At 40.9% G+C, this 25,055-nt stretch overlaps 1 protein-coding gene across 1 annotated transcript in view; it reads left to right on the plus strand.

The window, feature by feature from the left end:
- The window catches only part of kcnh2b (potassium voltage-gated channel, subfamily H (eag-related), member 2b), a 232,308-nt gene that overhangs the window by 11,442 nt on the left and 195,811 nt on the right, over positions 1 to 25,055 (plus strand). The window contains exon 2 of the mRNA XM_076761316.1: positions 17,011 to 17,241. Within this exon, the coding sequence (XP_076617431.1) occupies positions 17,011 to 17,241 (231 nt within the window). The remainder of the gene's footprint in view (positions 1 to 17,010; positions 17,242 to 25,055) is intronic.

Genomic DNA, 25,055 nt, shown 5'->3' on the forward strand with positions numbered 1-25,055 from the left:
TATTATATAATTATTAGTGGCGTGGTTGAAACTAAATATTCATGACTGTTTTTCTGGCAGACCATTCAAGGCATAACTCTTGCATGAGTTACTGACTTAATGCGTGGTGCCCCAGTTGGCACCCGGACTGAAGAAGCCATCATGAAGACAAATAACTGCCATAGTTTGAGGCCTGGAACTGAGTCACGTTTCATGTAAGTGGTATTTGGAAAGGGCAGCTTGTTAACCTTCAGCTGCATCTGACATTTTATATTTAGGGACGTTATTGTCCAGAAATATACCTAAAAGAATGCACAACACATGAGTTGAGGACGGAATATATTACGTGTAATATCAGGTTAATGTAATGTAACGTGATTGATTAAGATCAGATGAGGAAAACATTTGGCCATGCAGGGAAATGGACGCGGAGACCAAATGCTGGAGTCTTATGGGTTTTTTTTCTTTCCTTTGTTCGCTCTGCTGGATTGCATTCTGATTTCATCATGATCAAGTTTACCAGTTAATGCAGTTGAGTGTTCTCTGTATTCGATAAAGCCGAGAGCATGCTGGCCCCCCTGTGAGAAAGCTGAACTTATGAAAAGCTGCAGATGCCCCGAAACCAGCTTTTACAAAAACACTTCTGAAAAACTGTTTTCAAAGTCAGAATGAATGTTTGTGGCTGCACAGTGATTGAGAGAAAGATGAGCTTCCTCTCTGCTCTCTCAGATCACGCCACACGTTAGAAGCATCTCTCTGAGAGCCATAGCTCCCTCCACATCATCAGCTTCTAATTGGCTGTGTCTTTATAAAAATGCGTGCCCCAAAGACTAAAGCATCAAACACTCCATCTCTGCTGCAGTTTTTCTTGCTACACTGAAAAGATGAGACAAGCTTGAATGCATCAACAGCACCTTGTCAGGTAAAGCTCAAGGACTGCAAGGCAATCAGGATGTTTCTTCCATGCTTTGATGTACTGTAAAGGTGGAAAAAGGGCAGCATCTTTCCCGAAACCACATGCAAAGAAAATGATGAAAATGCATTAAACCTTTACTGTGAAAACGTATACTGATGGATACATTCATTTATTTATGGGAATAAAATGCAGTGAAAGTTATGGGGCTGTTTACTCATGTTGCCATGTGGAGTCGAGGGTGGTAGATGGGTGTTGCATCTGATGTGAAAGACCAGAGTTCATGTCCTCTTGCTGACCATTAAAAAACATCTCTAGCTGCACACACAATCTCCCTGTGATTTACCTGTCTTTAAATGTTTCAGTTGCCAAAACCAACCACAGCTGTAGTTAATTAGCCTTAACCATGATCTTACCATGAATCGTAAGGAGGCAGCCATGTGCAGATACTGTAGAGATAAATCAGTGTTTTAATGTAAAGCCAAAAAACAGCTGTTCCATACAGCAGATGTTTCCGGCTGATGCAGGTCTATAATAATGCAAACAGGGCTCGAGAGAAGACTTTCACTGCTGTCTCGAAACACATAGAAGTTCTGAAATACAGCGTACGAAGAACAATAACTGTCTTAATTATAATCTTACCCAGTTGAAATAAATGTATCATCTTTAAATATGGGTGTTGTGATCAGTACGCTCTAGTCCTTATGGCTCAGCAGTTAAAGTGTGTGGGAGTTCCTATTATCAGCTCCTGTCCTTTGCAATCCAACGTTGTGGGAGCTCCTCGTATTTTGCTGTCCTTCTCCTCTCAGCCCTTTGCCTGTACCTCTATTTGTCACTCCTTTATCTCCTGGCAGCTGCCCTTTCACTCTCGTCCTCCCATTCATCAAGTCTCCCTCCTCCCTCTTCTTCTAAAACTTGATCACACCTCTCAAATCCACTCTTTCTTTGTCTCCCTATCACCTGTTCCGACGCCCTCTCTCATTCACCGTGACTCCTCTGCCACCCCAAGAGCGGTGGTACAGAAAAGGCCAGCTAACCGACTTAAAGACCCCGGAGTCCCCAGCTTTCCAGGGATTAGACCTCATTTGCATAAATCTGCATAACCTCGTTAAGGCAGAGGAAGACGCTGTACACACTGTACCCTGAGACACTTCAGAGCGAAACAGCCCATTAAGGATTGCGGTGATTATGGGATTATCACTCTTAACGACTGTTGGGGGGACTGGACCAGTGTGTACTCTCTGAAAAGTGGCACATCGTATGACTGAATCCCAAACTGTGTGGAAGGAGGGAATCCAAGCTTTGAGTCAGGTGACCTTCAGATTGCATTTGCATAGGATTTGTTCCTCAACATGTTTTTAATTCCATTGAAATTATTTCAAGTAACCTACAGTAGAGACGCCCCGGGTGCATTAAACAGTGGATTAGGAATACAAACATGGTGGCCCATTTGTTCAGATGAAAGCTGCTCTGTCAGCACATTCAGTGAAAAACTTCTGCCCACTTCTTACCTGGCTCTTTGATACACACTGTGTATTGGAATGCATGTTTCAAGTAGTGATGCTTTAGAGTCGTTTTGAATGTCTGTGACACTCTTAATGTAAGAGTGTAATGTCACTTGCAATTCCAAATATGACCACTACACCAAAGTCATCACACAGCACTTTTCCAGATACCAGTAGGCTTTGTAAGGAGCATTTCTACTTGGCTAGAATTAGTGATGGCAAGATGAAGCTTCTTGAAGCCTTCCAGCCAAAAGGTTCACAAAAAGGTTCATTTCTCAAGGCTTCATGTGCACACAAACCACCTGCTGGCCAAAGACTGTTAAACAGCCAGATATATTATAGGTAGTGATTGGTGGTACTGCGCCGATGCTTCGGAGAGGACCCTATAAATTATAGCTAATTGTAATTGTAATTTTATCAATTTGCAATACACTCAAGACTGTCCTGCAGCAGTGCAGCCATGGGAATGACTGCCAAGTAAAAGAAATCAATTCATCTTAATAAATGCATTCATGTATCGTTCATGTATTCATTCATATAAATAAAATGTATATTTTTGTTTATCGTGGGTATGTAACATGACAATACATTGGAATCTAATATTACTTGTCAAATGTTTATCAATAAATAATTTTGTCAAAATCTGAGTAATTCATAATGACAGGCAATTGTTTTCAAAGTGTTGCAGTGTTTTAACAAGGTAAGGGGCAGTGGACGTGCTTGTGAACATGAAGAGAGCAGTGAATTTGATTGTGCTACTTAAGGACTTCATTCATTTTATTCAAAAACTGAATATGGGCTGGGTCCAGCACAAAAATGCCTCAGCATGGATGAGGTGTTGTTGTTGTACCCCAATTCTTTAGCACACGACAAACACTTCACCTTGGATTAAAAGAAAAGACAGTGAAAAATATAGTACACTGCACAACAAACATACAACACATGTAACAATGTTACTGAAAGTGTACTTACTTTATAGGGAGAAATCAGATCAAAATGTTTCCACAGGGAGCAAAACTTTCTCACAGGCTCCATGAAAATGCACCTCCATGTCACACACAAAGCAACAAATCAGCAACACTAACCCACGAAGTCTGAGCGGATCCATTGCGGTATAAATCGTGCCGATACTTGAACCAATTCCTGATCCAGATCTGAGGCTTCGAACGTCATCAGTGACGTCATTCGCCCTAAACAACACAGGCATCGATACGCGCTTCATTAAACACTTCCGGGATTTCTCAACACACTCTCTGAAGCGTCGGCACGGTACAACCCATCACAAGCTACAATAGCTACAGACATCTTTACCTTCAGATAGAGCGGAACAACACATTGCATAAACAAGCTCAATCATAACCTAGCTTCTAAGCCATGCTAGTTTTAAGAGAAACTGGTTAACATTCAAAACTACTGGTATGATTAGATTAAGCATTAGAACAGCTGAGCGAAAATACAAAATACTAATCAGATTCAAGTGCAACTATGATGGAAAACTAAAATCCTGACTCCTAGTGAGGTAAGCTGTGGAGTGTTTGTCACATTTGTCCTAATGGAGCCCTGTATTTCCTCATGTAATTGCCACAATATGTACGGTATCTCCCATGTCATGTGCTGACACAGAGGAAAATATGCCTGCAGGTATTTTTGTCAACACTTTCTGTTCAGTCAATAAAATGAATATGAAAAGCATATTGGTGGAAACACATTATTTTCATACACTGTTTGGAAGCTGCTGCAAAATGGAACTTTTTGTGGGCTGAAATGAATGCTTGGGCTGTCAAATATGACAGGACACCCCATCCTCCTGTCAGCTGTCTCACGCTGATGACATCAGCAATTCTCCAGCACTGTGCACTTCTGTTTCGCCAACAGAGTCTCCAGCCAGCATCTCTAATGGGACAGAAATACGAGTACATTTTGGAAAGGCATGTTGTGCTTTGGCAGCATTTTCATTTTGAGTAAATATGTTACCTTTATCTAATCAGGAAAGGCCATTGATAGTAATCTCTGGTTTGCAGTGACGTCCTGATAGCATCACAGATATGAAAATATCTAAAAATGAGAAAACATAAAAAATAGAGGCACAGGAAGGATACAGAAAATTAGCTTATAGCTTTGTCTGGTACAATATATATTGTGCACTGTCCCTGCTAAATAAAAAAATTTAATCTAATCAAATCAAAAAGTTGTACAGTAAACAGGCCAAAGTCTGTCAAAAGAGATTTAAATTGATTAAAAGGGATCAGATTGTCTAGTTTTAAGAGTTTCTGTAGGCTGTTCCAGTCATGTGGTGCTCAGTTTCTCAGTCTCAGCCCTGACATGGTGATCCTCGAGGACTGAATAGTCTGTGTGAACTGGATTTATAGTTAAGAGGACATGAGACATACTCAGGAAGTTTGCCAAGAAGTGTTTTATAGATAAACAGAATGCAGTGCCTTTCTCCTCTGACTGCTAATGACTGTCACCCAACTTCCCCATACAGTAAATATTACTCTAAAACAATTTCCAGTGATTAACCTAAGGGCAGAATGATAGACTGCATCTACGGCTTTAAGAGTGCATAAAAATGATATCACCGTAGTTTGACTGGACAATCAGCTCTCTGTGGTTTTGAAGTAGGTTTTGGTAAATTTAAATTCACATCTCTTTTCCCTAAAGACGTGGGAACAAACGTACATGCAGTGTGGGAATGTCCTGATGTGAAGGCTTTTTGCTCACTAATGGCAAATGTGTTTTCACATGTTATTAGAACTCATCACTGTTATACAAAAGGCTTTACTTTTTAAAGTGACTCATCACTTTCTCTCAGACGAGTTGTATTTTTTTTTAGATCTGATAGCTGCTAAGAAAACACTAGTATTGAGCTGGAAACACCCCCTTACAATTCATACAGTGTGACTCAATGGACTGTGTTATTTCTAGTCATGTTTCTCTGGAACCCTCCATAGCTCGGACCAATGGAGCAAGGTGGGGAAATGCGGCTTTACAACACTATATAATACAATCATATGCACTCATATTGAGACATAATGAGCTGATATGGGAGTTTGAAAGTTCATTTTGACCATGGGAATACTATTTTTAAAAACTTCCTTAATGAATGGAGTTACACCGAATTCTAGGCCAGTGGGTACAAGGAGTGGATGATGAGAATCCTGCCATGACTTAAGACCAGGACAGGCACTGCTAAATCAACAGGGACCACCAGAGGCATCCTAGTGAGAGTCCCTTATGTGCATGAACTGTCAGAGCAGCTAACCAGTGTTCATCAGAGTGTTCATGAGATCTTAAGGAGATCTCCTTAGATCTTAAGGCATTGAACGGAAGACTGGCGTGGCATCACAGGACTCTCAACAAGAACCAAGAGAGTATCTTTAAACAAAAATAGGGGGATTAGGGGACAACCTCTCCCACACATACTATGATGACTTGAGTTTCATACTTAATACCACTTGATGACAAATGAGCCAGAGGACTTCAGTTGCTGGTGAAGGCCGTGAGACACAGATGAAAAATATGGGGCGTCCTCGAAGCTGAATGGTTAAGGTCCAGACCCCAACTGCAGTGTCTATGGTTTGATTCTGACCTTTGTTGTATTTGTGCTCTTCTTTCCACACATTTCCTGCCTGACTCTATTTTATGAGCTTTCCAGTAAAGGCAAAAATGCAAAAAAAATACGAATCATCTTTAAATAAAGGTGATACAAATGTGCATATGTATGAATGTGTACACTTGAGGATGTTCTTGGCAGGCTACTGCGTACAATTCATTTGCTCTCAGGAAACAGAAATAAAACTTCACATCACAAAGAATTCTCTTCCTCATTCGTAATAAATGATTTGTTCATCCAACAGTCTGTTCAAATTTAGAATCTGGTTATTCAAACCAGATAATTTCACCTTGAATGAGCAATTTAAATAATAAAAACACGTACTGTATGTATGCTATAGATGCAAAGAAGCCGCAAGAGGGATCCACAGGCAAATCAACAAGGGCTTTTTGAGAGATTTATGATGAATTTTCTAGTTGAAACAGTCAGAGCTGCTGTGAACTATTGCTCACTCAATGCAAATTCTACAGTGGATCCTTATGCTCCAGTATATGTCAGTTATTAGTAATCCAGCATCCGTAGGCTGCTACTTATTTGTGATCATGACAGAAATCTGAGCATAACCAGTGTTCATATTTTTGCCATATTTTTGATATATGGGATGCTGTAGCATATAAAGGGTCTTACATGTAGTCTGAATTCATTGTGAGTGTCAGCTCTCTGGGTTTGAGAATTTAGCATGTGTCAAATCTTCAGTTTCCATGGCAATTGCACAGTTCGAAATGGGTAGAGACCAAAAAAAATCTCTTCAGCCTGTCAGAGTAACCCAACCAATCGCATACATCTGTTTCTCTGTTTTCCCCTTTTTCTCACAGCATTCCTCTCTTTCTCATCTTTTCTTCTTTCTTCTTTTTCCATTTGTCTCTCTCTCCTTTCTCCTTAATCTCACTCGCTCTTTCTTTAACTCTCTGAAGCTAGCAGGCACAGAGCTGCTGTGTTGACTTGTGCTTCGAACACATGGGCTTCCCTCCTTATCCGCCTACGCAGCGTACTCAAGGAGATTCCAAGCACATACACTCACTTACACAAACACACTCGCTCACACACACATACAAACATACCACATGCACACACACAAACTGGCAGACTGCAAAGCCCCCAAGGTCTGGTCTTAGTGAATTATTCAGTCTGCGTTGGTGGGTCTGTGTGAACGTGCATCGAAGCTCTTATATGTGTGTGTCTGTGTGTGTGTGTGTGTGTGTGTGTGTGTGTGTGCATGTCTCATGAATCTGTGTGTTTGTGCCTGTGGTTGTGTCAGCGGGAATATGAAATGGTGTTTTCCTTTTGAGCAGCAGCAGCTTGTCTTTAATCAGGCTCTTCATCAGCTCCCTCTTCTCCGGCTTCTAAAGCCCATTAGAGGGAAATTGCAGTGAGAGAGCAAGATGTGGTCAGTGATGTCAAGACAAGCAGATACTGTGTGTGTGTGTGTGGGGGGGTTAATGACCTGAAACATGACCACCGGACATTGTGGTGTGGGGCACATATTTCTAATGCTGGGCACATATTTCTAATGCTGCAATCCACTTTGCAATGGAGATAAAACTGATCGATTACGTAACATGATCATGAACAACGTGTATTATTTACTAAACGTGATATAATTAGATAGTGTTGGCATTGTTATATGGACAGGTATGACCAGGGGATCGTTGAAGGAAGCTGGAGCTCAGATAACGAAATGAATCAGCACTGACTGAAGAGTAGCCTACTAGAATCTTGCCCTCTGTTGGACTTTTTTCACCTCATCCTAATTAATTTTGACAAGGGGGAGATTTTCCACACCTGAAAAACTGCCCAGATGTTACGCTTGTATTGAATCATTTTACATCTCACAATTTATGTACAATTCAGTGGTGATATATGACGTAGTGTGTCCTTTTCATAGTGAAGACGAGGTGAGGATGTGGAAGGTGTCACAACAGCTGCTGTTTGGGTAGCTGTGACCACAATCTTTTCCTAAATTTAATACCATATGTCATATGCAGATGTTGTTGAAATATATAATGGAATATTAAATGTTTTATTTATTTATTTATTTATTTTAATTTTCTTGATTTTAGTGCATTAATCTGCTTCAAGATAGTGACACTTGTTTCCTTAAATTAAGGAACATGTGCTGGAAACAAGTGGGATTATCTGGCCCCTCTGGTATGGAGACCCAAAGAGTTCATTATTAACTGAATACATTTGACATTATAGAATAAATCAATTAAATAAATGGCTGTTCCTTTGGACCGAATGAGTGGACAGTCAGTGACTGGCTTTACCCAGTTTGTCTTTATGGACAGACAATTGACAAAGACTGTGAGAGAAAGGATTGGCATTGTTAAATAAAAGCAGAGTTTGTAAAACCAAAATGAAAAGTAAATAACCTAAATAAAAATGGCCTGTTGGTCTGGTTGTTGTAAAAAGAAGCAGGGTGACATTTGTCTGTATTAATTCAGGAGCATACTGACAGCTATGGCTGTTGAGCATTAGATAACAGCAGGTTACTGATAGAGGTCAACAGAAGTCAAAGAAGGGTAAATACTGCATCTGTGTCCATGAACTGATGTTATAAAGCACCTTCCAGAGAAGTGTGCTTAGAACAAAATGGAAATTCACTTTACTTGCTGTGAATAGCTGCCTACCGTTGCCCTTGTTTAATTTGAACACATTGCCCGCTGGCTCCAAATAATGCCAGCGATGCATTTTCCTCTCTGAATGCCTGCAGTGTAATAATACAGTACCTGACCCCCTGCCTGGTACAGTAATGCCAGATTTACCTCATGTCTGGCTGTGGCCTGAACACTGAGCAGCACAAACACAGATAACTGGTTTCCACACCATCACAGCTGCAGACTCTCCTCTCTCCTCTTTTACTGACGCCCCTTCAATGCTTGTTTTCCCTCATTTGTGAGTTCCCATTTTATTCCCCTAACTGTGTCTCATCCCATGGTTAAAATGCTGTCATCCAATATGTACCATATGTCCATCTGTATTGAGATTGTATATCGTCTTTATGTGTGCGTTTGTCTGAAGAACGACTGTATTTCTCCATATGTGCTTCGTCTTTTAAGATATTGTGCACTCTAAAGGACTAGGGCTCTTTGAAAGACTTAAACAGCTTGGAATAAACATCTCCTTGGTTCTTTTGGCCATTATCAAAGACCCAAAACCACTTACTCGAAGGCTGGAAAATGAAATGTACAACACACACACACACGAATGCACACACACACCTCTGCCTTTGTATTACCTAGTGCTCACTGCAGCCAGACAAACCCATCAAGCTTTATGAGGCTCTAAGGGCTGCCGCTGCCACTAATTCATAGAGGCAGGCTATCAAGCGCATCCACACAACCGATCTCCACTGTTTCTATGAATATCTGAACAGGCCCCTCCACCACTTTATGTGTCCCGTGAGAACAGCCTGTTGAATCCAAGATGTGCAGCCTTGATAGATGATATGTCTGTTTTATGAAGGAAAAGGGGAGAGAGTGTGATAATCATGTGCGTAACAGAGGGAGAAATGGACACTGGCATTTTCATTGTGTAGCACTGCATTGATGGATGTTCACTGTATGTTGGAAAACTGGCCAAAGTCAGATTGGAGTCTTATAGCATGACTTTGACTGATGGATGTTTAGGGGGAGAGAGAAGAAGAAATGGGAAAATTCTGATTTTGCTGATGAGCATTTGGTCTCTGTGACGCCTTTTGAGAGCATAACTGTGGTCAGAGGTCTACCAGTCAACTTGATCAATGTCATGTAGACATCAGTCAGTGTGTATGCTGTGGAAAACACATGGTAGGGGCAGTAAGTCATGGTTTTGGAGGCGTTGGAAGCTTTAAAGGAATATTATGGTTCGTTAGAATTTGGTTTTTGTTTTTATACCTTTCAGTTTTATCAGATATGATACCACTGTACTCGTCAAATTAATTCTGGAGTCTCAAAAAATGGCAACAAGGCTAAAAATGGGTCTAAATGGCCAAGAAACATGCATTAGATGATAATACAGTTTAGCCATTGTAGCCACTTCTTACTTAGAGAAAAGCTGTCAGTGTGTTAAATTATGGTAAGCAAAATAGATTGTCATCAATCTATTGTGTAAACTGTTCAAAATGGACAGCTTGGGTAATAATTTTACCATTAACCTTTGTTTGCAACCTGCCTGATTATCTGACTGCCTCCCCTTTCAAGCTCATAGCAACTATTAAGAGTGACGCAACCAATGTCCAGAGCTACAGAAACAAAACCCTTGTTGTAAAATGCTTTAGTTTCCCATCATTGAATGTGTATGTGCTGAGGTTCTTCTTGGTTTGATGGAGAAAAGTTCTTTGAAAAATGGGAGACTGTCCTCAACAGCATCAGCCAATTTAGCAAGTGCCCCAAATCGACGTTTGCCTTCAAGTGACTAACCCTCTAGGGGCTGTAGGAATTATGACAGTTTTCCACTGGGCACAAAGGACAAAGTGAGCCACAAAGTCTGTGGAGGGAGGAGGTTGGCGTGGATGGCGTGGTTCCCTGTCAACACTGTTTTTTTTTTTTTTTTTGTTTTTTTTTTAAATTATGACCACACTTGTTCCCTAATCTCAAACAAGAAGTCATTTTAACCCAAACCGTGGTATTTCCCTCACCTTAACCAAATTGTTTTTGTACCAACACATAATTGAACCTTGCAATAGTTTAGATTACTTTATTTGTGCAACAGTGATTGCAGAAGTTTTAGAAGTTAAAGAGTTTACAGTTTGAGAAAAGCACTGACATCCACTAAAACAGGCAACAAGTGAAGTGCTAAATCAACAAGTCAAGGTTCAACAAAGCAAAACTACTTGGTCTCACGTTGGTTGACCCAACGATCCACCCTGATGATGTCAGTCTGTCTCTCAGACATATATTTTTGAGGTAAACAAGATAAAAAACTAAAATGTCACTTTAACATACTGTATTTGTGTCTTGCGTTCAGCCTCTACGTGCCTATTTGTTCATCATTTTGATGATGTATACATATTGAGTTAGGCTTTTACATGAATGTAGGCCAGTCTGTACGTACTGAGCCTCACCAGCATGCTGGCTGAATGTATTTTGTCTGGTTTCCTTGACTTCTGTCTTGATTAAAAGCCTTTTGTTTATCAGCCAGTGAAGTACATGCTGTGTCTCTGATTTTTTAACACAGGGTCACACTGTGTTGTGTCTTGCTGTTTTCCCTCTTGTTCCATTTCCTCCTTTATTCTCTTTGCTCCAAGTCTGTGTTTGATGCATTATCATTTGTTCTTTTAGAAACTTCAAATGTGTGCATCCTGCTGAGAAAGTAAACACAAGAAGACCCTCTCTCTCTCTCACACAAACACACACAATAACCCGTACATCCATGTTATGGCTCAACAATTGATACAGGAAAAAAACCTTTCCAACATCCATAAATCATTTAGCGGCAGCCTCAAAAACTCATTCCAACAAAATAAAAACTGAAGTGGCGGAACGGTTCCTCCAGATGAATGTAGTGCACAAAGACACAAGAGAGTGAAATATCATCGGTCAATAGGTGATTTTGAAAATAAAAGAAGTGTGCAGAGATGCCCGAGTATTGCAGACTGGCGTCTTCTCAGTGTTTATGAAATGATTTATAAATCACTGGCTCAGAGGGGGACTCACTATGCTTCACCTCTGTGAACTGCTTCTGAGACATAATTTACAGGGAATAATGACTGTCTACCCTCTTCCTTGTTAAATGATAATTCCTGTTCAGGGGCCATTTCATAATCAAGTCTAATTAAGAACCCTTAGCAAGAAAAATTGCCTCAGTCTGCAGAGTTTGTTTTAATTTTCATCCATTCATTCATCATACAGTAAGGGCAATGGATGATGTATTACCTTCCCTAAAAATCTTGCCAATGAGTGAAGACCCAGGATGTGAATATATTCAGACATACTGAACCCTTGTACCCGTGTAGACAAAACCATCTTGACTCAAGGAAGACAGACCACATTCATTTAGGTGCATCTCAGCTGTGATCAAGAAGGGGTCGAAATATTTCAGGATTTTTGACTTGAAGTTCAATCATATTGAACTCTGTGCAAAGCAAAGGAGGCATGATCAATACCAAAAGCATGCATACCCACTTCTTTCTTCACTGAAACGACTGTAAAGCAAATTTTGATCTGACTGCTATTAAAACACTTAAGCTGTTATTCCAGAGAAGACGCTTCTCATGACAATAATAATCAAGTCTACTTAATTGACATAGGCAGAGGAGTGAGGTTGGAGAGGTTGAAAATGGTTCAGACTGGGGTCCAAAGATTTCTCTTGGGAGATAGTTAAGGTTATCCCTACAAAGTTTGCTTCAAAGGACAAAGCTTAAAGCACCTCCAGTATAATCGATATTTTAAAATAGCAATTGATCAAATGTGAAAACAATGAGACAATGGGAAAGGTGCTGTTGTTAGGACTGAACCTACAGAGAATCATCACCTAATCTGCAGCTCTCCTCGGCTTCATGGAGCTTTATTGTGAGTTTCATTGTTTGGCTGTCGGGCTCTCAACTTGTACTGTTTTGGTTCATTGTCGCTGCTCTCAGAAAGTTGCTTTCAGCTGCAACAGGCAGCTGTTTTCAGAGAAAAAGCTCTACAAATTCACAACACTACGTTCTCAGCACCCAAGAGCAGACAGAAACAGAGACTGGCTGGTGAACATAGTTGAGCATTTAACAGCTAAAACCAGAGATATTTCCCTCAGGAGTTGGCAGAGACCAAAAACAGAGCTAAAAGGGAGTGGATGTTGGACTTACATTACAAACACGACTCCAACACAAAGCCAATGTTGCTCCATTACTGATCACATCAGCTTAAAAGGTATTAATTCATCATTGCAGTGTTCCAAGTTGTTTCTGCTACCCCAAGAGGGCAAAACCATAATTGTAGGTGTAAGACATGTAGTCAAGGCAGTTTGTGAACTTGCAGTTTAGGTCTTTGCTAATCTGTGTCTAGCCTCGCTAATATCATCTTGAAAGAATATTAACAGTTTACATTTGGCTTAAAAGAAATGATGAGACAGAGACAGGGAATGATGCAACAAAGGTCCCCGGCATGCTCACTACCTTCTGCTAACAATCCTATAATGCAATGTGACATATTGTATAGATGGAAAAAATACAGTCATGCTCTTTTACACCTGTCAGTGATGATGAAGAATAATAATGTTGACCAAAATCCCAATTTACTGCTCATAATAGAGTAAACTTGAGGTTTCAGTGTATTTCATGATTTTAAAACATATTTTAACAGGTTTTGACACATGGTAGTGATTGGATTTTTAGTGAATCCAGCTTCCTGATCGATCCAGTTCAATCCTGCTCCTCCTATAGATTTATGATGGCACAGTCTGATGTATTACATAGTACTCATAGTACTCATTGGTACATTGGCTTTATTCAGTTGTCTCTGTTGTCAAGAGTTATTTCAAGTGTATTGATTATTGTTTTTTACTTGTCATGCTTTTTTTGTTGCTCCATCCAGCACACGTCTTCATGTATAGAATGAATGTGCTCAACACCATAGAAAATTTCAGAAATTAAAAAAGCAATTAAAATAGCCTTGATTTTTCAGATCAAGTTTAATTATATCAGCATTCTCATTTTCAGACTGTTTAGTCATTCCAGTGACACCTGGTTCATCCCTTGTTTTGCTGAGCCATTCTGAACAACACAAACATTTAAAAATGCAGTGATTATCCTTTAACTTTCACAAACATCTTAAATCTAGCTTCCCAGGAGCTGGAACTGTGCTTTAGGTACATTGTGATCTCGGTCTGATGCCTGACGTACTGAGCAAGAAGCAATTACAGGAACACATTCTCTCAGAGTTCACTGCAGCAATGAGTGCGCTTCCCTTTTCACAGCCTGAAGTCCTTGAGGAAGAGTTATCACCGGCAGCCTTTGTGAGGATCTCCCAACATGGAATGGAAATTACCAAAAGTGTCAGGCTGTTTTTTTTTTGAGAGCGGTGCACTCACATAGATTGTTCACTGCAACAATAATCTTCTGGCTGAGGTAAACATATTTATATCACTTAAAAAGTTTAATGGTCATGGCGTTGTCCTTTTATCCGAGCCTCTCGCAAAAAGTCCTCTGATGAACACCTCCCACATGCAATCTTCTGCTGACATATAGTTTTCTGTGTCTTCAAGACTTTGTTCTCATTATAATGGACATGTCTTCCTTGAAATGTGGCCTTGTTAGTGGCTTTCAAACGTGTTTCCAGACCATCTGAGTGACCATTATCTTTGTTGAAAACTTCAGCAGACAGAACCAGACAGAGTGCAGCTTCGAGCAGGAATCCTGAATCTCCCTAAATGCTCAAATCTGTCACGTTTACGACCCATCCTTTTCAAAACGGCGCATTAAATATTGTGTTATCGCTTCAGAGAGCATTGTTTTTGTCTTTATAAACCTATGACAACTATATGAGCGCTTTTGGATGCTTGCTGGAGGATGAGGTGCTGCTACATGCTGGATGGAGCTTTACATGTAACTGACCCTCAATACATGGTTAAGGTTTGTGTGCATTGCGTTAACAGTAAGGGAGGATTGTGGGTAATGCTCTGGTAGATTCATTGCTTGTTGGATGCTTTCACACCTAACATGTTTGGGCAGGACTTTCTGACTTTTCAGTTTGATTGATGCAAACCAAAATTACAGACCACATTCCGGACCAAGCAGGCCTTCGTCTGCTGAAAAGAGGTGATTCCAGATCAAATTGAACCATGGTTTTGTTCGGTTCTAGTTTGGAAACAATTTTTTGGATGGTTCGGCTTTTGGACCACTTACAGTAAGTTCCGGAAGGCTCTGGTCAACAACAATCAATCATTTTCCAAGGGGATGAGAGAGAGAGAGAGAGAGAGAGAGAGAGAGAGAGAGAGAGAGAGAGGAATTGAATTTAATTGACAAAACTCCAATCAATTTCAAGTATAGGGAGAAGCAGCTCACTTTGGTGATTATGATAGGCTTCGGTTTGTCATGTATAGTTCTTTAGTGCACTTGCAAAATTGTTTTGAATTGAACTGAACCGATTCACAGCCACAGAGCGAAATGTTCTGACATCAAAAAATGACTAGTTTTTCCACAACAGTCTCCAGTCCGTTTACTCGACGCAGCTGAATTACTGAGAAATGTGGTCGGATTCTTCCTGTGTCTTCCCTGGACAGATCACTTCTCAAATATCCACACTCCACCGTATCTTTTTCTCCAGAATCTCCCTCCATTCATTATCTTCTGTTTCACGTCTTCCCCATCTTCTATCCACCCCTTCTTCAATTTATCTCCTGTTCTGTCAATCTTCCTTCCTTCCCAAAGTCTTTCTGTGGAACCATCCCATTTCCATCTATTCTTCATGCAGCCCTCCTGCTGTTTCTCACCTCACCCACCCTTTTCTGTCACCAGCCATTCCTCCTTCCCTCTAACCATTTACATGACTATTTACGAGTGCAGTATTCCTCACAGTGGGGCCCAGCACTCAGTTGAAGTAACCGGGAACATTGGGCTCTTCAGTAGCTTAAAATCCTTTAGTGGGCGCTATCTATCACCCCGATACAGCACAAAGACAATAACACATCCACAGAGGCCTCATGCACATGCTCACATTTATGTTGTTTGTATGTGCTCCCACAAGACACATAAGAGATTCATCTTGTACACCCTGGAGACTTGTAGATTATTCACAAAGTATTGCAAGTAAAGAGTCAGTGTGTAGGGTAAGTGAGTTTGTGCAGATCTGTGTGTTTTCAGTCACAACAGCAGCTCTCTGAGTGCATTCAGATCATCCATTGACATTGAGCAGAGGCCATGGAGCTAAATGGCTCCTTCCACAGTAAGTGGTTTAGAGAGAGACACACATCAGAGCTTTGTGGGAGATGGAGCGACCAAGGTTGCAGCTGCAGTTTACACTTTTGACCACGATTATGAGCACACATATGCAAAACACACACACTTCAAGGTGAATTGCAGAAGACTTGACGTATTTCTAGCCATAATATTATACAGCTGTGGTCAGACCATCCACAGTAAAACCACGTTTTACATTAAGTATAATTGTGAATGAGGATTACATACTATTGTTATTTGTTTCATTCTTGATTTTATTTTGAAAGTGAGACACTTCTTTTGAAACTGATATGGTAGAAGATGGCTGAAGTTACTCGAAAACTACAACGAAGTGTCCAGCAGGTGTTGAAGTGTCTTCCAAATAAGAAATATTGTCTTTGACATGTTTTAACACGTGTCGTAAAAGGGGACAAGGTCTGTGAACGTTTCATTTGATGTTTTAGCTGAATAACTTTACAGCTTCCTTTTGCAGGTTTATTGGGTTTGAAAATGAAGCTTTGTTAGCTGGCAAGACTGCTACTGTATGTGCAGGTGATTTCTGTAGTAATTAGCGTTCCAAAAACTGGACTCTCAGGAAATACCCATGAAAATGGCGTAAATAATGCTCATGCATGCTCGAAGTGTGTTAATATGAGAGCAGAAACGCAGGAATGAAACTAAAAATAACTAAATATTTTCACTGCATTAACATAATAATTATTTTCCATCGAGACAAGTTTTTTTCCCTCATAAAATTAAGGAAGACATTTTGGCTTGTCAAGCAGGAAAAGCATAGGTATCGCTCTCCCAGGCTAGCCTAGAAAGCTGGCATTGTTAATAACATTAGCTACTACTGATGACAGCTGTGGTTTCCTGTTATCTGAGCTGTTCTCTGTTTTATCCTCACAGCCCTAATACTGCTGTAGGCTAAAGCTCCACTGCATATGTAGGACACACACACACACACACACACACACACACACACACACATACACTACTGACATTTACATTAAATCCAGTTTTGACTAAGCATAAACTCTAATCACACCTCCTGAAAGTCTTTTCGCACTTTTCCATGTGTTCATTTGTCCCTCTGTCACAGTACCATGAATTGGATGATGGTGTCTCTGTGAAAAGTAAGCTTCTCTCGTTTCATCCACAGGTCGTAAGTTCGTCATAGCCAACGCGAGAGTGGAGAACTGCGCCATCATCTTCTGCAACGATGGCTTCTGCCACATGTGTGGCTACTCACGTGCTGAGATCATGCAGAAGCCGTGCACGTGTAACTTCCTGTACGGACCCGACACCAAGCGACTGGCCATTGCCCAGATGGCGCAGGCCCTTCTTGGGTCGGAGGAGAGGAAAGTGGAGATCAACCTTTACCGCAAAGACGGTAGGAAAAAGAACAGTTTGGTTTGAGATGTGTTTGTGTGGATGTAGGAGAGGATGTGTGCACCTGTTTTTGGTGTCTATACATGTTTGGAAATGAATGTGTGTGTTGTTAGATCAGTATTATTGTGAGTTTGCGTGTACTGGGATGGAAAGAGCACCATGGAAGGTACTTGTGCGTGTATGTACTTGAGTGTGCGTGTGAAATTTTTAGGTGTTTGAATGCTTTTGAAATATAAAATGTACTTGTTTTTGGCCTGAGGATCTGTTTGGGTAGTGTGTACAGAACATTTGGCATCCACCCGCTCATGTTTATCTGTGAGCTGTTATGTGTCAGTGACCTGACTACTGTTTACTGATAAGCTCATGTTGTATTTTGTGTCTTTTGCAACTTCTTAGTGCCAGATTTGTTGTTGTGATGAGCATGGAAGTGCAGAGAATGCAGTATGCTACATTTGGTCAGTTTCCAGATTGTATTATCAGAAGACTTATCTGTAACTGTGCTTAGATTACAGCTGAGTACCTTCAGAAAAGCATTTGATTTAGCATCTGCACAGTCATATAAAAGTAATGTCAGAGTTAAAAACCAAACACCGGTTTTGTATCCTTGTCATGAAATAGCTGCATTTTCAGTGTACCTTAACTGAATTAACCTTTACAGTAAGCTGTACTTTAGAGGAAAGTAAATGGGGGAAGCCCTTGAATTCTCTCCTGTGGCAAGAGTGTATTTCTTTGGACACACATGCCAAGTGGGCCAGGTAATAGGACACTGGTCATGGCAACGATAGATGGCTTCCATGGTGATAAAGAGCTGCCATGGTAATAAAGTCAACAACTCCCTGGGCTATGGCCAAAGCATCAGCTGGACATTTTCCACCTGTGGACGAGAGAGAGAGAGAGAGAGAGAGAGAGAGAGAGAGAGAGAGAGAGAGAGGCTTGAAACAAACTGTGGGGAAAAAGAGGGCAAGATGACTAAGAAGCAGGAAAACAGCACAGCTCTGAAAAGTGAGGAAAACCAGTGGGTGAGAGGTGGGAGAAACACAGTGAGAGAGAGTGTCAGAAAGTGTGTTTCTCACGTAATCTGAAAGCGTCGTTGGTGGTGAGAGAAAGCAAGCAAAAGAGAGAAGGAGAAACAGAGAGATGGCGCCAGCTGTCTCCTGATACTTCTGAGGAGCGCTTTGCCAATTCAGCCCTCCCCTCTGCACATTTCACTTTCCACTGTTTATACTGGAGATGTGGACACACACACCAGCAATCTGCTATGCAAAAGTACCTCGTAAAAAGCTACAACCCTGTGTATAGAATTACAGAGGTGTTGTCATTTCTGTCCCACCGGCTAGGTTAACAAGAGTCTACCATGCTAACAACACATAGTTAAAGGATTTGGAAGCAATATTTAATGCCTGCAAGAGTTTTGTGCCAGTGTGGGCTGGTAGCCATAAAGCTGCTGCTGGCATGCACAGTGCAGTAGCTTGAATATACCCTCCTATTCAAGACAAAAGAGAAATTACCATATTAACAAAACTTTTCTAATGCTGTAGTTTGAAGTTTTAGGAGGCAAATGATTCATGTAATAATCATTCTCAAAACAATGACTAATCTGATTAAACATCCATAAAATAGAACTGCTGGAGGTAGAAGTAGAAGTCAGTGAGGGGTGGCTGAGCCTGGTGCAGTGAAGCAACACTCATCCCCAAACAAAATCACATACATTTAACAAAGATGGAACATGTGTTCTGGCCCTTTTTGGTAAGATATAGAGTGCACACAGCATTTTTCATACAAGGCACAATAGTAGACTGTATATCGTAGGACTGGGTTGGTGTCTGGTTCTGCTGGTCCGGAGCGGTGTTGAAACAAACTGATGTGATTTTATGCAAACCAACTGAACCTGCATTTGACACATTCTGGCAAATTAAAAAGTAGCCTACATCAGTAACCAGCAAGTTTTGTTGTTTTAGTATTAAGTAATGTGACAAGTTATCAAAGTATGTCTGATATAACTTACTAAATATCTCTGGTACCCTCCAATGGCATAGACATGCTTTTTTCACCCAGAAGGATAATGTTTCCATCGTGCTGTTCCCATGAGGGCTCCAGTATGATCGTATCCCTTTCAGAAGTTTTGTAATCCTGCTTTGAACTGGAGTCTTTTTGGAGATTTTGTAGAATATGTCCATAATGATAAGTGCAGTACTGAATGTCCTCTGTGACTGCTTATCCATTTATCCATGTAGTAAACAGTTGTTGTTTGCATGGTTGTTAGCGGTCCACTGGCAATCCCAGGATGCCTTGGGCTGAGACTGTCGGCCAATCAGACTCTTTGTTCCTGACTTGTCGACCAACCAGAGGGTGTGTTTCTGATTGGGCATATGTGTGTGGAAGCTTTGATCTGCAGTGGAATAACATTTTGAATGAGGCCAAATTGTAGATAACATTTTAATATTTTCTCAAGTTGCGTTAGGCCGAAGTATCATTTATTTATTATTTTGATGTAAAACTGTAGAAGAAGAAAAGTTAAGTTGAATGGCTGTTATGAGATATAAAAACACAAAGTGTTAGTTCCTCGGCTCTATGACCACAAGACTGCTCATTACAAGCTGCCCCCAGTGGTATGAAATGGTATACACTTCTTGTCTGCAATATGGGCACGCGCCCTCCCCAACACACACACACACACACACACACACACACACACACACACACACACACACACACTACTGCAGTACTGATGGATTGTTGATTTTATGTGCAAATGTATGTAATGTAATGTTTGTGCCTTATTTTGCCTCCTTGTTCTTATGCGCTAGTTTTCTGTGCTTCATCCAGGTCTCACAAGAATGTGTCGCTGATACAGAGACACGTTTCAAACAAAGTTAATTCTCTCCTGATTTGCCTGTCTGACAAATGCCATTGTAGCATCTGGACGTTTGGAAGATATGTGGCTTATGATTAATGGCTCAGAGACAATTGGATGAAAGGATCAGTCATAATCTGCGCTCACATTCACTTCTCCCACTGGAGTGAGTCGACTCAGGACCTGCTGCTTGTCCCCTAAAGGGGTGGGTCAGTGACGACACCCACATGACGTAGATACAGGAAATTACTCATAAGTGCACCGTCTTGTTTCTGATCCATCTCCAGTCTCTCATTATATTCCACTTGGGAGTGGCTGAGTCACATGCTAAGTGGTAAAATTTGGTGTTATCACACCGGAATGACGGACCTTGAAGAGTCAACTGAGCATGCTTGATGTTTCCAGCAATTTATATCTGTACAGTTTCACACCTCAGACTCAGACCTAGATGATGTTCTTTGCTTAAGAACATCCCAAAGACAGCAATGACTGCTCATTAGTTTTCTGCCACCACATTTCCTTGCAGCTTCCCATGACAAAGACTTTTATTTATTTACTATACTGCATTTACAAGTTAATGGCATCATTCCTGTTGCCAGCTTTGAGCATCTGCTCTGATTGCTCAGGGATGTGTCTAGTGGATTCTGAGTGGGATTCGAATTCACAGTTTCTTCACTGGTCATATTTGGAAGCTTCCATGTGAGAATCTACTGATAAAACTGTGATACAGAGCTTCAATGGCAAAATGAGTGCAGACAACCCCCATTATTCTTGAAAAAAGTCCAACGGACATTGTAACGTATGTCCTGAAATGCTGTTGACAAATGGTCCCTTGACAAGTAAAGTGCTGAGTTATTGGTATGGCAAGTAGAAGAACAGTTTGGTTAGTGGATGCTTGCATTCTCTCTGTGCCTTCTAGTCTCATAATTAGACTCCAAAACGCCCATGTAAACTTACAGTGTTGTATGTACGGCATGCTCGGGGTAAGGAACTAAGGAGTACTGAGAGGATTTAAAAGTGTTAAAAGCTGTTATCTACTGTGGCAGTGTGACTGAGCTCAGCTGAAAATACATAACACACACAACAGTACACACGCACTTCATCGACACACCAGGTACTTCCTTCTCTATGAATGGGGAGTTGTGTTTGTCATGTTGCCATGGAGTTTGTAGAGAGGCCCTCATCATGTTGTCACAGCAACCAAGGGACACTCTTATGACAGGACACTCCACTCCACTGGACACATCTCTTCTCTACGGAGGACACTGTTTCTAGGTTTATATTATAATCGAATGCATAAAACTAGGGATATATTGTTTCTTGTGAGTAAAGGAAGTGTATTTGGAACTGTTATTGCAGATCATGTCTTTCTCTACTCAAATGATACCCTCTGGCACTGACTGCCATCATTTTACATTAGAGATTAAAACTTTTTGGTCTTTGTGCTGACTCCAAGCTTTCTGTTGTTAGTAAAACCCTTATTGATTCGTACTCAATTAAAAATTTAAATGAATTAAAAATGACACCCAGGCAGGGTATTTGTTATCTATGAGTAAGTGTGCAGGTGTGACCCTGGTGACTCCTCTCTCTCAATCATAGTCACACACACTCAAGCTCACAAAGACACAAACACAGAGTCTTAGGTAACCCCAGCAGGCCACCTTCAAGCCATCAGAGAGCGGCTCATCGAACACTGTGGACACACCTCATCCATAATGCACACAGGGAGGAAACACTACGCTACCTCCTCTTGTCCCCTTTGCCTCCTTCCCCCATCCTCTCGCAAAGGCGAAGAAGGAAAAGCAAGAGCAGCCTTTCCTTTGATTTCGGAAAGGCAACCTAAGCAATGAGTGTGCATGTATATAGAGAATGCACATACATGCAGGAACACAGTGCACAGACACACAGTGAGCACACACGGGCTTCATCTGAGCCCATTTATCTAGTGCCAAGCTTAGGCATGAGCTTTCATGATGATGGATTTCCCTTGTCGCTCTTACGCTCAATTGTCCGACTCCAGTTGCTCACCAGCTTAATCAGTCATGTTCTGCAGGTAGGCTGTGATAGGAGGCATGCACACATACACTGAGCGGATAGATGTTTTGCTAGAGAATGGGCTCTTGCCCCAGTTGGGTATTCCATTGGAAGGCTTTGAATCCCCTTGCTGCCTGAATATCACAACTTTGTGGTTTTACATTAGCCTTTAGTCCACAAAGAAATATAGCGGTGACTACAGAGGGGTTAAAGGGGGCAACAATAGCATTGGTGTCTTTGTTCTGCTGGAAAGAGAGAAAAATAGGAAATACGGAAAGGGAGTGAATAAACTGTTATAACTGGATAAATGTTCCCCTTTTTTCTCTCTCTTACACATGCACACTACAACCTTCTGTCAGTCTCTGAATCTCAGTCATTCTCTCTCAAATGTTCTCTCACCTCCTTCTTTCTGTATTCTCTTGTGGTATTTGTGTCTCTCTGTTTGTCTCTCTCCCTCCTTTCCTCTTGACTCTAGTCGCTAAGTCTCATTATCTCTAGCTTTCCCCCATTCCTGTTTCATTGACAGTGTCTTTAACTTTCCCACGGCCTTTGTCTTTTTGTCTCTCTCTCGCTCTCTCTCTGCCCCTCTGTCAGGGAAGAGAGAACATTGCTTGCCATCAGCCTGCAAGCATGTGACAGAATACAGGTTGTCTGTATAAAGGAGCTATGAAGACAGCCATCGTGAGCTAGATCAATTCAAGGATGTCACTGCTGTCAGTCTTGAGCTGCTGGAGCAAATATAAATCCTATTTGAAGAGGCTCCTTGCTTTTTGAGTTTCTTTCTGTAACAGCACAGTTAAGACAGGTGACAGAAATCCTCTGAATATGATTAGATTTCACATGTTGTGTGTTCCGGAGAATGTAGTCTTGTCAAACTGTTCTCCACCGAGTCCCTCGAGTAAATATCAATTTTTGTACATAGCACAACAGAGCTGAGTGAAATGACAGGTATGGATAAGTAAGCTGAATCGATTCTGTTAGCCAGTGTTGTGAGAGACATGCCTGTAAGCATTGCAGTGTTTGTTCCAGAGATCGTGACCAACTTCATGTACTCATGTATTACTGGTGATGTTTAGTATTTTTTTTTTTTTGATAGTCTGTTGATTCAACTGAATTCCATTCAGTTTCTTTAATGTGTCTAACATGTTTTTAGCATCTAGTATTTAGCAAGACGCAGAGACAAACATTGTCAGACTCAACTCTGCTTGCTGATATACACCTTGACAACACAGAAGTCAATGTACTTCAGGGCATTTTCACACCTACTGTTGGTTTGCTCTGGTCTGAATCAGTTGATGAGTTGGTGAACTTGATGCATTTTCCCCTTAGTTCAGTTTCTTTTTGCACAGAGAAAAATCCAATCGAGCCAAAATGCAGTATGACGAGCCACCTGTTCACATTAATTTCACTCATTGGTCAGATGTTTGAGCAAGGGCATGAGCAAGAATCTAATCACAGGAAAAAGGAGTTCCACTGCTCAAATACACTGTGTCCAGCTAATTACTAGCAACTGCAAAATTTGCACATCCACATCCATTGTAGGTGGATTAGATTGGGTTGGATCATGTTCCCGCCACAAATGACCCGTTCCAGAGTTTGTTAGGGAGCAGACCGAGACCACCTCCTCCAAAGGGTCTGCGGTTGTTTTGATCTGTGCCCGAGTATGATTACTGTGTTCACACCTGCCCGAACAAATTGCACCAATGGGGAAAAACGTACCAGAGTTCATTTTAAGCAGGCTAAAAAGCGCAGGTGTAAAAATACTGTTAGAGAAGACACACAGGCAGGTGGTAGACTTACATGAATGCAAAATTGCCTGAAATTGAGCTTGCCCAAAACATCACTGCATATAAATGTGTGTACTCGCTGTGGCTTTGGTTTTCTTTGTTTACTGACACCCCACTTAACACAAGTATAAATGAAATGGAGAAACGGCTTTCACGAGGAAAGACAAGCAGTGGTATTTTTTTTAATTAGGTCTGGGTGATAAGGGAAAAAATATGATCGCAGTTTTTTCGTACTGGTCAATATTGATATTTATAACAATACATAATTTGACAATGCTGCCAATTTCAAGAGTATCCTGATAATGACTGAAGCCTGAAGAAACGATTTATTTATTCAACTTTAGAATATAGTTTATGAACATGAAAAATAGACTTTCATAATGTAGACATTTAACTGTGCAACATGGCTTCATTAAGAATATATTTTGTGATAGAAAAATATATTGAAATGTTAATATTTAACTTTGCAAACATGTTTTATCTGCCTTAACAATACGTGTTAGCTCGGCTTGTGACTTAATAAAGATATGGTGTGGTCAGTGAATTTGTGGTGTTTCCTGTCTTGGTTGGCCATAACTGACGGCATATTTTGCTAACCGTCATAGCGCTTCATCTTTGCATTTGACAGATCCAAACCACATCCCTGTAATTGATGTGGTGTTACCCTTTTGTCAACAATTTCCTCAGGTTTTGGAGGAGAATGTGAGTTCACTTACAGCACTATAGCATGAAGTGTGGCTGTGTAAAACAAACCAAGTGTGTCAGCAGCAAGTTACTCTGGGCAGATTGGCTGAAGACATCTCACTTCTGAAAGTTTGTGTTCCGCTTGTTTAACAGGTTTCTGATAAATTTACCATTCTTTCTCCCTTTTGTTGTTCCCATGCTTAATGAGCTTGATTCAAGTTGACTGAGTTAAACTGCTGTCCACTTACTATATGTGAAGACCTCAGCTTCGCACTATGATCACCCATACTCATGTCTCATATTTACCTACCATTTGTTATAAAAGCTTTGAACGCCCAGAGCACCTCCCTCTCATTGGACCATGCACCAGAAAACAGTCTATGTTATTTCCTTGGTTGAAAAGGGGCCACTTAGTTGTCATGAAGGAGATGAAGATTAGAATGCAGCAGTTGTGTT

Source organism: Chaetodon auriga, chromosome 21, assembly GCF_051107435.1.
Source record: "Chaetodon auriga isolate fChaAug3 chromosome 21, fChaAug3.hap1, whole genome shotgun sequence".
In the NCBI taxonomy this organism is placed as follows: domain Eukaryota; kingdom Metazoa; phylum Chordata; class Actinopteri; order Chaetodontiformes; family Chaetodontidae; genus Chaetodon; species Chaetodon auriga.